This window comes from Desmodus rotundus, chromosome 9 (assembly GCF_022682495.2).
Source record: "Desmodus rotundus isolate HL8 chromosome 9, HLdesRot8A.1, whole genome shotgun sequence".
Taxonomy (NCBI): domain Eukaryota; kingdom Metazoa; phylum Chordata; class Mammalia; order Chiroptera; family Phyllostomidae; genus Desmodus; species Desmodus rotundus.
In genome coordinates, this window is record NC_071395.1 from 43,663,565 (window position 1) to 43,678,175 (window position 14,611).

General features: G+C 41.0%; 1 protein-coding gene across 1 annotated transcript; it reads left to right on the forward strand.

Moving 5' to 3' along the window:
• The first annotated feature begins 360 nt into the window (after nucleotides 1-360).
• Nucleotides 361-14,503, forward strand: LOC112301513 (zinc finger protein 791). Its single transcript, XM_024556995.4, has 4 exons — nucleotides 361-505; nucleotides 10,101-10,227; nucleotides 10,433-10,493; nucleotides 11,154-14,503. The coding sequence occupies exons 1-4, from the start codon at nucleotides 503-505 to the stop codon at nucleotides 12,811-12,813; spliced, it is 1,851 nt and encodes a 616-aa protein (XP_024412763.2). The 5' UTR covers nucleotides 361-502; the 3' UTR covers nucleotides 12,814-14,503.
• The last annotated feature ends 108 nt before the right edge of the window (nucleotides 14,504-14,611 follow it).

Here is a 14,611-nt window from a genome sequence, read left to right on the forward strand (position 1 = left end):
TCATACCTAGAAGATGTAAGACCCTCTTATTCCAGTGCGGCCCATTCTGGCCCACTGCATTGTCTGTACTGGCTCCACTTGGAAACTGAATAAGGAATTCCCTGTGCGCGCTTGTGCCCCACTGTTCACAAATCGCTGAGAAAAAACACAGCTCCAGGACCAGAAAAATCCTGTTCATGCAAATATTCCAGGCTGAGTCAGCTTCCCTCCCACCCGCGGCAAGACGTTTCCTTTGAGCCAGAGTCCTCCTGCCGGCTGTCAGTTAGTACGAGAGGGCGGGGCCTTAAGACCTGTCCAATCGGGGGCAGAACTGGGGCAGGTGGGTGGGGCGACGCAAGGTGAAGTCTTGGACGTTCTAACTCCATCTAGCGGCGCTGAGGATGGGGTGTCGCCGGTTCTTTCTGCTCCTGTCCTCTGTGCCGCAGCCTACGTCGCACTGGGATCTGCACTGGACGTGGGGGTCGTAGGCACTACTACTCAGGGAGACCCAGGAAACCTAGAAATGGTGAGTGCGTGGCCGGATGAGGAGTCTGGGAGGAGGCGCTGGTCGGAACCGGCTGTAACCTTAGGTGGTGGAACCGGCCTCCCCTGGGTCCTCTGGACCCGAATCCCGGGCGCCTGTGGAACAGCTGTCCCCACAGGCAGCCTGGGGCGGGAGTGGCGGGGGGTGTAGGCCTTCAGCCAGGCCAAGGTGTCCTGTTCTGTCACTACATGCGGTGTCTTCAGCCGGCCTGTAGTCTCTTTAGGCAGCTCTGAGCCCCCAGACCCGCGTCTCGTCTCCCCAAAAGGTGCCATGACCGGAGCGGGGGAAGCGTCATCAGGGGACAGACAATCTGACTCTGTCTTGGGTTGGTCCATGGGAGGAGCTGTCGTCTCTCGGGTCCCCTGTCTCTTCTTCCTCCCCAGGGGGTGCCCGTTTTCTCCTGAGTTTTCCAAATGGAAAGCAGGGTCTCAAATCCAGACCTATCCCTCCAGCCTGACTCATCCTGGGCTTGGCAATAAATCCCTAAATTTACATTTTCCTCCCAAACATCAGCTTCCCCTCTCTGATTCACTGCATCGTTATCAACTATTTGCTTATTATTTTTCTGCAGAGCCATTTTTCTGGATGGCTCTTTATAAAGATTTATATATCCCTCTGTGGATACTTGACATGAAAAGAAAGCCGAGGATAACCACCCACAGAACTAGAAATCAAGTTGCTTGAAATCCCCGTTCCTTTCCCACAGGACCTTCCCCTGGGTGCACACATTCTATAGGAAGTCCTTAGGGTGGCGGATCCTCTTTGGAAACTTTCCTGGGTGTGTTGGCCTGTGAGCACCTTTCCTCCCTGGCTTTGTCACCTGAAAAAACTTAGCTACTTATGTATGTCTTTGTTTTTCAGTAAGGGTATGACATATTTAATTATAGAGCTTGGAAGACAGTGGTTCTAAACAGGCAAGAAAGATGTGAATTTCAGAAAAAAAAATATTCTAGTATTACATTCATTTGTGTGAAGTTTTTCTTTCACGCTTTCTTCCCTGAGCACGTGCAGTAAGTTTCTGAGGTCTGTTTTTTTTTTTTACTTTTGGATGTTTTCAGATCAAATTCCAGAGTTAGGCTTGCAGGGCAGAAGTGTTCAAGTATAATATAGGGGTGGGCAAAAGTAGCTTTATACTTGTGAGTACATGAAACACAGGGTTTATTCTTATATTATTATTTATTAATTATTGTATTATTTGTATTACAACTGTAAACTTACTTTTGCCTACCCCTGTATTAATTACAAACCAATTACTTTCCCTGGAAATATAATTAACTGGCATGTATTTCTGACAAGAATAGGTATTAGAGGTTTTCTAACTGAACTAGCAGAAGATCCTTAACACTTTTCTTATCTCCTTTCCCCATAGACTCTGGGTTTAAGTAAATTTGATGGATTGTTCATACACTGGGTATTTACCATTAAAAATATCAACAGTGGTCCAGAGCAACTCTAGTGGGAGCGGAGGCTTGTGGTCAGTGACCCAAGCTAAGGCCCCCTTGGGCCTGCACAGGGAAGTACTTGAAGGTCCAGTTGGTTCTTCCTGGGGAGCCTCCCCTACAGGTGTCCTACCTGCTCACACCCACCAGGGGAGGAGCCTGCACACTGAGAGAAGCTGCAGCCCCGAAAGCTGGGGGTGTGTGTGTACATAACAAAAAAAGGTGACGTCCTTTCTAAGGTTGAGGTTGTGGTTTCTGAGGCCTAAACATTTTTAGACATTGGATTTGAGTTTTACGTCCACAGTGTAGGTGAACTCACAGTGCACATGAGAAGTCTGTGAATATCAAGAATTCCGTCTTTTAGAAAAGGAGTTCATGAATTTGGGAGTGCATGCTGGGTCAGAATTTAAACTGAATCAGGCTGGAATTCCCTCACTGTGAGAATGGAAGCCTGGAGGAGAGAGCACTTCCATACTTACAGGAGAGGGGAGGGTGTTAGTGCTCCCAGAGTTCACTCCTGGGGGGCTGCCTGGGTGTCCCTACCTGCCTCCCTCAGGGACTGACCCATCTAGGGATTCCCAACCACGGGTGCCTAGACCCTCAAGTTTGGGAATCCCTAGATGTTCAACTTTCTGAGTTTGAACTTTCAGAATATGTTCAGCTTTCTGAGTGTGCGTTTCCTTCTGAACTGTAGAGAAACAGGCTGCTTATCTGTCTTGATTCCAGGATTGCTGTTTCTTTTCATTGGATTCCTTTTTTCTTTGAATATTGCAGCCTTTTGATTCTAGTTTCCATTAGCACCTGGGCTTTTACAATATAATTTGATTGGGAGATACTGTGTGAATGAGGGAAGAAACTTGGGGAACCAAATAGAATTTTGGTTGCATTTAGGCAGGAGAACTTGAAGATATGAGATGAGTATTTTTAAGATCTCAGCTACTTTTTCCATTTTAGGTCCTTTTTTGTATGACCAAGTCTTTAGAGAATTTTGACTTTTAAAAGGCTATACTATTTTTAAGTGTTAGTACATGCAAAGCTAGGAGAAAGCCCCAATACTGGAAAATACCTCCAAAAGTGGAAGGCAGAAAAAGAGCAATGGAAGTGGCTGGCCACTTCAGTCTTGTGAGTAATTTTAGAGTTTATATGAGGCATGTCTTGGGCAGCTGTAAAATGAAATGGATTCCCATGCCTCTCAGCAGGTGCCAAAGGATTATATAGGGTAAAGGGGGGAACAGTCCCTGGTAATAGTAACTGAATGTTCCCAGGTATGAAAAATTACATGCTTGACCAGGTCAAGACAACAACCTGGCCCAAGAACCAGCACATAGCAGGAGGCAAGGAAGGGCTGCTGATTCAAGAACATCAAGGACAATCAGACAGCCTCTACAAGGAGGAGGCCAGTTGCAGAACGAAACTTCCACTCTGGTCAGGGTCCAGCTTGTGGGGCAGATAGTGGACATGTTATGGAACAGTTTCTCCTCCACACTAAGACAAATGAATTTCTGTTTTAATGGATGTGAGCAAATGGCATATGTATTTTCATTAATATGAGTAAAACACCTCAAAGCTTATGTAAATCTTTGAAATTCATAGTCTATTTTAGGGCTTCATTGCACCCCCTAATGCATGATAATATGCAACTCAATCCTGAAAGTATCCCCAGTGTGGAATATTATGGATGGAAAAAATATAATGCCCTTTGTTTTTTTAGTTAGAAAGGGATGTGTGAGTTTTTTCTGGTCTGATGTTTTATATCATTCAGTGTTTAAAGGATGAAATCTTAGAGTGGTTTCCTATGTAGAAAAGTTAAAATTCAGTTTTAAAAAGCAAAGTTACGTAATAATGATGATTAATCATAGGAAAATATGGTGTGTATAAGTTTCTATCCTTGTTTTAAATAAATAATGAATGGGAAAGTTATAAAAAGAAATTTGCACACTAGGAAACTAGCTTAAGGTCAGTCAGTGCCTGCATATCCTGCTCCACTACTGTGCTTTCTCTAAAAATACATTTGATCATGTCTATATCATCCTGTTAATGTTTCCTGAAAACAAGCCAGTGGGAATGCATATTTTTCTTGTGTTTGTTCTCACAAAGAGGAGTCAGAGTCCACATGTTTGATGTTTGACTCCTGACAACTTAAGCCTCAGCCCTCCCTTTCTCCTGGTTCTTCTTACCTGTCAGGCTGATAGGAACCTGGAGGCTCCTGCTTTGTGAGCGGCTGCCTGCTGGGGGTCCTCCCGTGAGCCGAGCCGCCCTGGGTTGTATTGTTGACCCCACTGAGCCTGGGTGCTGTATTCAGAGGACTCTGAGTTGAGAGTTTAGGTAATTCCTTGTCATTGACACAGGGAGATGGGAGTGGTGTACTTATTAAAAGGTCCTAGGGTGATGTCTTGGTTGGAACCCTACTGTGTGCTTAGCTTGAAGGTGTGACTGAGGCTAGAGTTGCCCCAATAGGAGGGTATCTAAGGGGGGCTTCCAGGATGATTGCACCCTGTGAATGAGGTGAGCTTACCAGAATGTCACTCTTTAAAGAACAGTTATTTCAGACAAAAAGAGAGAAAAAAAGAGAGGGGGAAATTCAGCCCACAGGCTGAATTCTACTCTCCTCTAACAAGAGGTCTCACTGAGACCCTGAACTATCTCTGTACCTGCTTCTGCGGCAGCACAGATGGTGACGCTCCAGGCTATTGGGGACAGCATCCATAGTCTCATCGTGTCACAACAAAGGCACTAGGGACCTTAGATCCAATACAGCAGCCATTTCCACAAGGGAAGCCTTTAACCCCAGTGGCACTGATCTGACACCATCGGGAGGAAAAAGCGTGTGGGTACCGGGGTAAAGGGGATACCCAGTACCTCAAAGTTTATCCGGTGATTAAAAATACAGAATGGAAGGGAACGAGAGAAAGAATGGGAGAAAAAGCATATTGGAAAAGGTCTAAAATTTTACCCAATGGGAAATCCAAAGTATACTAAAAGTATTTACATAACAAAAAATTCAAAGGGCTCTCCTTGGCTTTTAAGCTCAAAAATATAAGTTTTGAATGAATGTTACCACCTCCTGTAACACAGTGATTCACAAATGTTCATGCAATTACTTAGTGCTTGGTTAAATTACAGTGGTACCTGGGATCTCAGTACATTGAAGCCAGGCACCCCATGATCTTAGGGGAACTCTGAATGCTGTGTGTAGGACGAAATGGTGTGCTTTGCCTTGGCCATCGGATGCATTTGCCTTTTCTCACAGGCATAGCACCCGTTGTCCCAACATATCCGATCATGAGCTGGACAGCTCGGAACCAACAATTCATCAATTTAAATTAAATTAAATCTTCACCTTTTCCTAATTGGTTTCATGAAATGGGACTCCATCGTGATTATCCCCAGTGCTTCTCCTTTGAACAGCTGAGTTTGGTCTGATCTTAAACCTGGAAAGAATGAATAACACCTTGCAGTGCATTACCACAGCCTTGAGGCCATGGTTCCTCCAAACAAACCCCTATTCCCAGTCCCCAACATTACGGAAATTACTGGCTCCATCCACTCAGCAACTGGTACACATTCTGCTACCGTGGATTTAGGTAAGTCTGTTCTGTTCTGTGCCTATGTCAACAGTCTCAGCTGCCATTGGCCTTCAACTCCAACAGACATGATACACCTTTACCTGGTTACCCTCAGGGAACCTCAGCACCACTGTCATTGTACACAGCTTCTTCAGGCAGGATCTGAACTGCATTTACCTTGCTCCAGGAGATATGACATTACATTTATGACAGTCTCCTTTGCGCACACTTGTGGGACATGTAGGACATACGTGTAATGGAAAAGGCAGGCTCATAAAAACTGGATGTACAGTTGTCTCACACATATTTTGAGGCCCAGAGCCCTTGGTTACATTAAAAAAAAATTTAATAAACAGAAGGTCACTCCCTTTCTCCAAACATAAAGAAATAGCTATAGTTCCTCTTAGCATCCACATCATTGTCTTGGTTATTTTGGTGTTTGGAAGGCAACATAGTCCTGGTTTATAAATTTTACTTGAGCCCATTTGTGCTGTTACTTGTAACTGCCCACCCTGTGTGGCCCCTCCACCACAGAAGGCTCTAGACTGATTAAATTGCCATATAAAAGGCACACCTGGCTGTGTCCGCAGAGACTCCTTAACTGTAGGGCACAGGTGGCAAACACAACACCTGCGGGCTGAATCCAGCCCTCCATCTTGTTTTATCCGGCCCAGCACCTTGTTTCTACCTGGTGGCAGCGCCAAGCTCCTTGCCCCTAGTTAAGGAGCAGTTACATTTATACAGCCCTAAAATTACATTCGGCCCTTTGAAGGCAACTGTGAGATTGATGTGGCTTCTGGTGAAAATGAGTTTGACACCCTTGCTGTAGAGGATTTACTGTAGAGTTTCCCACGACAGCCTTATGATGCAATTTCTCTCTCCCTCTTTTCTTAGTTATGTTTACTAAAGGCTTATCAACTTTACTAACCTTATCGAAGAACACCTTTTTTATTTTTCTCCATTGATTTCCCACAATTACATTGATTTCTAATTTTCATGATTATGCTTGCTTTGAGTTTAATTAGCTCTTTTTTTCTAAAATAAATGCTTACATTATTTGATTATAGAGCTTTCTTTTTCTAGTGTATTTGTTCAATGACATAAATTTTCCTCTGGGCATTGCTTTTGCTGCATCCCACAACCTTTGAGAAGTTGTAATTTTATTATATTTAGTTCAAATAATTTTTTATTTCTCTTGAGACTTTTTCTTTGATCCCATGTATTATTTAGAAGTGTGTTGTTGAGTACTCACGTATTTGGCTGTTTTCCAACCGTCTCACTATTATGGATGTCTACATTAATGCCCATTGTGTAAGAGCTTATTTTATATGATATCTGTTCTTTCAAATTTGCCCCAGAATATGTTCTGTCTTGGTGAAGGTTCCATGTGAACTTGAAAAAAGTGATGTATTCTGTTCGTGTTGCTGTCTGAAGTATTTTAATGATTTAAACTTTTAAGGCATAGATTTTAAATCATAGATTTTAATCACCAATTACAATTTTAAAATTGAATTTTGTTGTTACATGGCATTGTTCAGTTTAACTCTGTCCTTTGTGATTTTTTGCTGCTGGAATTTATAATTTGTTACAAGGGAATGTTGAAATTTGCAGCTATAGTCGTGGGTTTATCTGTTTCTCCTTGTGTTCTATCAGCTCTTGCCTCACATGTTTTGCCCATGTTTTTATGCACATACACCTAAAGGATTGCAGTGCCTTCTTGGAGATGGACTCCTTTGTCATTAAGTAATGTTCTTTTATCTCTGATATATATTTGTGTGTGTGTGTGCCTGAGATCTACACTGTTTGGAATTTATGCCACCATTCATTTGATTGCTGTTGGCACAGTACATTTTCTCCATGTCTGTGCCTTTCACCTATCTCTGTCTTCATATTTAAAGTGGGTTTCTTGTGGACAACATAAAATTAAGTGTGATTTTTAAAATTTGATATTATAGTACCATATTTGTCCCTCACTTGTAGCAAGACCATTGGTGATTAAAGTGGTGATTGAGACAGTTGGATTAATATCTGCCACAACTCGTCCTGTGTTCTGTTTGTTGCCTCTGTTCTTTTGGTCCTTTACTTTTCTTCTTCTTTCTCTGGCTTTGAGCATTTTACCTGATTCTTTTTTGTCTCCTGTCTTTTCATATCAATTACAAATAACTATTTAAACCTTTTTCTAGTGGTTGCCCTTGAGTTTTCAGTTACAACTAAGTCACAGCCTCTGTCAAGTTGTACTATACCATGTCAGTGGTCATACGAGTACCTGGTAACACACTGTCCCCAATTCCTTCCTCTGTGTCCCTGTCATTTTGTCGTCATTTATTCTAATTACTCATAGCTTTTAACTTCCATATACCTTATTGTTAATATCTTTTAAAGTTTCGTCCATTATATTAATTATAAGAAATTAAAAAAGGTAGTTTACCTTCATTTACTAATTCTAATTCTCCACCTTCATCATTTACATTTATTCTGATATTGAATGTTTTTTTTCTAAGTAAGTGTACAGATGTCAAATTACTTCCATTGTTTTCTCAGAAAATATTTATTTCTCTTTTATTTTTGAAGAATAATTTTGCTTGACACAGACTTTTAAGAGAGAGCGTTTTTTCCTTTCACGATTTCAAATATTTTACTCCAATTCTTGATGACTGATTGCTGACAGCTCTAGAGCCTCATTCCTGCTCCTTCTCCTTGTGCCCCACGTCTGCACAGGTGATGAGAAAGCCTCGGTGCGCCTTCCCTGTGGTAGCAAGTGACTGAATCCTTGCAAGCTGCTGCCCTTGTGTGTGAACCCTCACCATAGCTCACCCCGTAACCTCGGAAAAGAACGTGTCCCTGCTCTTCTCTCGCAGGCTATTCAGTGCCCTCTTGAGAGGCCTGCCTTACTTACGCTGTCCAGACACCTCACTTGGGACAGTAGTAAACCCTTCATACCCTACAGGTTGGGTGTGCTGTCATCCGCGGAGGGATCCCATGCTCAAGGGTTGAGCTATGCTGTTCCTTGTCTCCTCCGGGAACTTGGGAATGACCGAAGGGAGGGCAGCCCCCAGAGTGGCTGGTCAGGAAACACTTCCTCCTGATTGGAGAATGGATGTTATGTGCTCTTTTGGAGGAAACCACTGCTGCAACCTTTACACATTTTATAATCAGGAGCAAGTTCACCATGACACCACTGTGGATGTCTGGACATTAATAAACTCCCTTGCAATCTAAAGCTCTTAACCTTCCTTGAGTGTGAGCAGGTCCCAGCAGAGACTGTTATGGCTGTGCTAAAAAGAGCTCTTCTGGCAAATAATTATCTTAGAGTGTGCCTGTGTGTGCCCGCGTGTGCCCGTGTGTGCTGAGAAGCAGCCCTGAGGCACATGAGTGTAGGGATTGGTGGTATAAGTTGTGCCTTCTTCCTTTTCTCTGAGCTCCAAGTTCCAAATACATTTTTAACTGATCAAATCAGATAAAGAGAAAGGACGGACTGAACCTGTGATAAGTATTACATCAGGTAAGAGCAGTGCTTCTCTACAAGGATATTTCCATTCAGCCAGCCATGAGTAGTTACTTCTGATTTTCTGGAAAAATGTAGAACAACATGGCCAGCTGGGCTGTGTTAAAAGCTGGATTTCCATAGGCCTCCTGGACTCTCATGTTTGGTGACAGGAGTAGAACAAAAAGGTTGTAGTTCTTTAGTATGTTTTTATGTATTGAAACCTCATTGCAGATGCTAACATCTGCCTGATGGAGTGCTATGAACGGTGGCTGTGAGGAAGGAGATGAAGGAATTTTTCTCCAAATGACTTGATGGTCTTAAAAGTGATGATACCTGTTTCACCTGAGTCACATTTCTGTCTCTCTCAGCATGCTCTGAAGGCTGCCATTAGAAAAATGCAAGATGTAATGTGATAATGGTAAAAGTGGGTGATTTCCATGTGTTCATAATGCTGTCAAATTTATAAGGAAATAATTGTGGACAGAGAGTAACTTTCTGATGAGCAAGTCGTAAGAATAAATGTTTGAAGATGAGAGATCATATGTAACTTTCTGTGTGGCTTGTGAGAATGTGGGCCCCTTCCCAAGCTCTTACTCCCCCTCCCACCCTGTGGGAATATAACAAAGGCCATCTGTAAGTGCACTGTGAGACCTTGGAAGCCTGGCCAGCTCTGCAGTCAAGGAATGACCAAAGGCCCCACAAAAAACCCACAAAACAAACCTGTTCCTGTATGTGAGCCTGGATTGTAAATAGCTGGTGTTACGACCTCACACAGCTTGCACACGAGTACATCCACTCTGCACACATGATTTATTGCCCTGCTTGGTTTTCTGTGTTCCGTATAACCCTGTACTGAGCAAACCTGTGTTGTGGAGACTTCACTGTCAGGCCGCCCCTGGGGCGCATTTAAGTCCTAATGAACACTTGTCTTTCACAGCCTATCTTCCAGGTTATTTCTTTGGAATGGGCAAGCAATACGCTGAGGCCTCCTTGGACTTTGGCTCTGTGCATAACACCTTCCTATAAAAGGGGTCCTTGTGTCCAGTGCTGTCAGCCTCACAAGGCACATATTTGGGATGTTTCAGGACTCAGTGGCCTTTGAGGATGTGGCTGTGAGCTTCAGTCTGGAGGAGTGGGCTTTACTGGATCCTTCACAGAAGAAGCTCTACAGAGATGTGATGCGGGAAACCTTCCAGAACCTGACCTCCATAGGTAAGCATGACAACTAAATCTTTACCTTGTTGAGTAGAGGACAGGTGTTTCTTGTCCATCGGAGTTGTTCTAACGTGTGGGATGCGGGAAGGGAGGAGACTGGCAAATAAACGGGGTGTGGTCACAGCTCATTATAGAATGAGAATCTCATAATTTTTCTGTAATTTCTAATACTTTTGAAACATATTTTGGGTCTTTATTTTAGGGGAAAAATGGGAAGATCATGACATTGAAGATCAGTACAAACAGCAGGGGGGGAAACGAAGGTGAGTCACAGTCACATGAAAAAGCAGTGTCTCTAACACGACAATCTCCGTATTCTATAAATTTTTTAAAAGAAGCAAACAAAACAACCCTTGCTTGAAATGTATTACTTCTCTGAATATTTCTGCCAAATTACTTTCTTATATATCATAGATGTTCAGTTTTTGAAAAATAGTTCAAATGGACAACCCCATTAATAAACCTTCTATATGAATATCACTGTTTTGGTATTAGCAAGGCTAAAGGTTTTTTGCAGAGCATTCAGCATATGTATTCAATTTTATTTTTATTTATTTATTTGTTATTATCCTTAACCAAGAATATGTAATTTTGTCATTGATTTTTGAGAGAGAGAGAGAAACAGAAACATCAACCAGTTGCCTCCCATATGCGCCCTGACTGGGCATTGAACCTGTAACCTAGGTATGTGCCCTGACCAGGAATCAAACCTACAACCTTTTGGTGTACAGGATGATGCTCCAATCAACTGAACCACTTGGTCAGGGCATGTATTCAATTTTAAATAATTCATTTAGACAAGGGGAAAACCTACAGTTTTGCTATAAAAATTTTGGTATAAAAATATAGTTTAAATATCCTATTAATAAATATAAAATTATTGGTAAAGAAATCATTAATAATATACTTCTTGTTTTTTACAGAAGTGATATGGTAGAGAGAATCTGTGAAGGGAAAAAGGGTAGTCAATGGGGAGAAAACTTCAGCCTTTTTCCAAATTTCAGTCTGAAGAAGAAAACTGTTCTTGGAGTAAAACCCTGGGAATACAGTATGTGGGGGGAAGTGTTCATGCATCAGTCATCCCATAATAAGCACATCAGAGATCACACTGGACACAAGCCCTCTCACTATCAGAATTGTGGAGAGAAGCCATATAAATGCAAAGTGTGTGGGAGAGCCTTCAGTTACCCCCAGTGTTGTGAAAAACATGAAAGAACCCACACTGGAGAGAAGCCCTATCAGTGTAAACAATGTGTTAAAGCCTACATGTATCACAGTGCCTTACAAAAACACCAAAGGACTCACACAGACAAGAAACCCTATGAATGTAAGCAATGCGGTAAAGCTTTCAGTTCTCATCTAGGTTTTCAAATACATGAAAGGAGTCACACTGGAGAGAAACCCTATGAATGTAAAACATGTAGTAAAGCCTTCAGTTGTCTCAGCTACCTTCGAAGTCATGAAAAGATTCACACTGTAGAGAAACCTTATGAATGTAAGGAATGTGGAAAAGCCTTCAGATATTATCATAATTACCAAACACATGACAGAAAATTTACTGGAGAGAAGCTCTGTGAATGTAAGGAATGTGGAAAAGCCTTCAGATGTTATCAAAGTTTTCAAAAACACAAAAGAATTCACACTGGAGAGAAACCCCATGGATGTGTGGAATGTGGGCAGGCCTATAGATATTACAGTATCTTACAAAGACACAAAAGGACTCACACCGGAGAGAAACCCTATAAATGTAAACAATGTGGTCAAGCCTACAGAGGTCACAGTGCCTTACGCGCACATGAAAGGACTCACACAGGTGAGAAACCCTATGAATGTAAGGAATGTGGAAAAGTTTTTATTTCTCATCTAGGCTTTCAAATACATGAAAGAACTCACACTGGAGAGAAACCTTATGAATGCAAAATATGTAGTAAAGACTTCAGTTGTGTCAGTTATCTTCGACGTCATGAAAAAATTCATGATGGACAGAAGCGCTACGAATGTAAGGAGTGTGGGCTGGCCTACAGATATTATACTACCTTACAAAGACATGAAAGAATTCACACTGGAGAGAAACCTTATGAATGTAAGAAATGTGGGCTGGCCTACAGATATTCCAGTACCTTACAAAGTCATGAAAGGATTCATACTGGAGAGAAACCTTATGAATGCAAGGAATGTGGGAAAGCCTTCAGATGGTATCAAAGTTTTCAAACACATGAAAGAAATCACACTGGAGAGAAACCATATGAATGTAAAACATGTAGCAAACGATTTAGTTGTGTCCGTTATCTTAGAAAACATGAAAGAAATCACACTGCAAAGAAACGCTATGAATGTAAACACTGTAATAAAACATTTAGGTATCCCAGTGATCTTCAAAATCATGAGAGAAATCACACTGGAGAGAAACCCTTTGAATGCAAACAATGTGGGAAAGCCTACAGAGATCACAGTTCCTTACAAACACACAGAAGAACTCACACTGGAGAGAAACCCTATGAATGCACACAATGTGGGAAAGCCTTCACTTATCACACAACCTTTCGAAGACACATGGCCATACACACTAAAGAAAAAACATAGAAAAGTGCAGAATTTGGGAAAGGCTTCAGTTATTGCAGTTCTTATCAAAATAAGAAAGGACTCACTAAATTAAAATTCTTGAATATAAACAGCTTGGAAAAGACTTGAATTGGTCCACATTGTTGCATGTGAAAACTCCAACAAAAAAAGAAGGAATAAAAAAAGTAAGTTACGTGAGAAAGCTTGATAAAAATTCAGGTATAATGTTCTAGAAAACTTTCAGCATGAAGCAGTTTTTATTAATGTAAATATATTGTATTTGTTGAACCTTTTCTAATAGCGCATCATTGGACTGTGGATTTCTACTGATTACTTTCAGAAATAAATACATGAGATATTTCAGAGAGACATTTTTCAAAAATAATACATAAGATTAATAGGTAGTGCTTTTTCCCTAAAATGTTTAATAATATTTTCTCTGGATTTTGAAGCCTGTTAGACCCATGAATGTAGTGTTTTTTTTTTAAAAAGTATATGTAGTTACCTTAAAATTTTAAATAACATTTTATTCTGTTTTGGGAGCCATTGAAAAATGACAGTTTGGGGTTAAGGTTTTCCTAGTGGCCTGAGGTCACCCTTTATATCCCTAGTCCATTACATATATTCTACCTTTCCCTCTGACAAAGCTCCTTTTGGGTGGTGATATATATTAAGATCTCTTTTTTATTTTTCATACTAATAAATAGTTGTAATAAATTGTATGTATAGCAAGTTTAGAAAAGAATGTAGATTCATGTGAATTTTTATTTTCATATTTGGATCTTTGCTCTTTCTTCTAACTGATGTTTGGTGAATAGACTTTGAGTTAAAAAGAGGGACCTGTGGTAGGGCAACAAAACATAGAACTGGATATTCTCTCTCATTGGTAATGGTAGGACCCTGATTTTCCAGAATCCATCTCCTTTACGGTCCATGTTAAAATTCCTTAGTAGCCTCACTTGCATGAGATTTGGAAGGCAAATATGAAGAAGGCATTAGACAGATTTTGGAGCCATCACTCAAACTAACAGACAAATACATTGGATCTTTGAAAACATCTTCTAGCCCATCATAACTGAATTCTTTGACCTTCCAATCAAGACCATCCTCAACACCACCACAAACTATTTGATATCCATTTTCTGAGACACGTGGGTTTCCACTGATGTCTTCACAAATTCCACATCAAAGATGCATCAGAGTTTGGATTTTTCTGTAGGCCCTCTTGTGTCCACCAGGAAACTGGTTCACGCTTCATGCTTATGTCTCATTCCCCTCTTCTTTAGATTTTATCTGTATAAAATCTAAATTGTGTAGAAATGCAGTGCTGTCACTAGGGATAGTGATTATGTTTTCCTGATTGCACATGACATCTGCAATGGTGCCGTTAAAAAGGATGTGGGACAGTGTTTCTCTGCTGCGTGTGCAGTGGCTGCCTTGACCCACCCCTTCCATGGGAGAATCAGGACCTCCCTCCTGTCGGGAAGGCTGTGGGTGTTTCCTGTTACTTGTAGCTGCATGTAATCCCTCAGTATATTTTCAGTTATGTTCAATTGTATGTGATTAAATTCCAGATTTTTTTTTGTTAAATTAACACTTTTGTAGGTCTTTTAGAAAATATTTTATTAACTGTTTTCTAGGCTGTTGTATACTGACAAATAGTATTTTTTAAATGTTAATATGTCCCATTATAATTATAAATTTTGCAAGTCTCTTGAATTAATAAAAATAAATTTTGCAAGTCTCTTGATTTAATCATTCTAGGCTATTTCACTTTTATCATGTGCATTCAAATTCAGGTAATTTTTTTTCAGGTACA

Coding starts and splice junctions, on each gene's coding strand:
- LOC112301513 (XM_024556995.4), top strand. Junction 10,228..10,432: donor CCAGAACCTGACCTCCATAG/GTAAGCATGACA, acceptor TCTTTATTTTAG/GGGAAAAATGGGAAGATCAT. Junction 10,494..11,153: donor CAGCAGGGGGGGAAACGAAG/GTGAGTCACAGT, acceptor TGTTTTTTACAG/AAGTGATATGGTAGAGAGAA.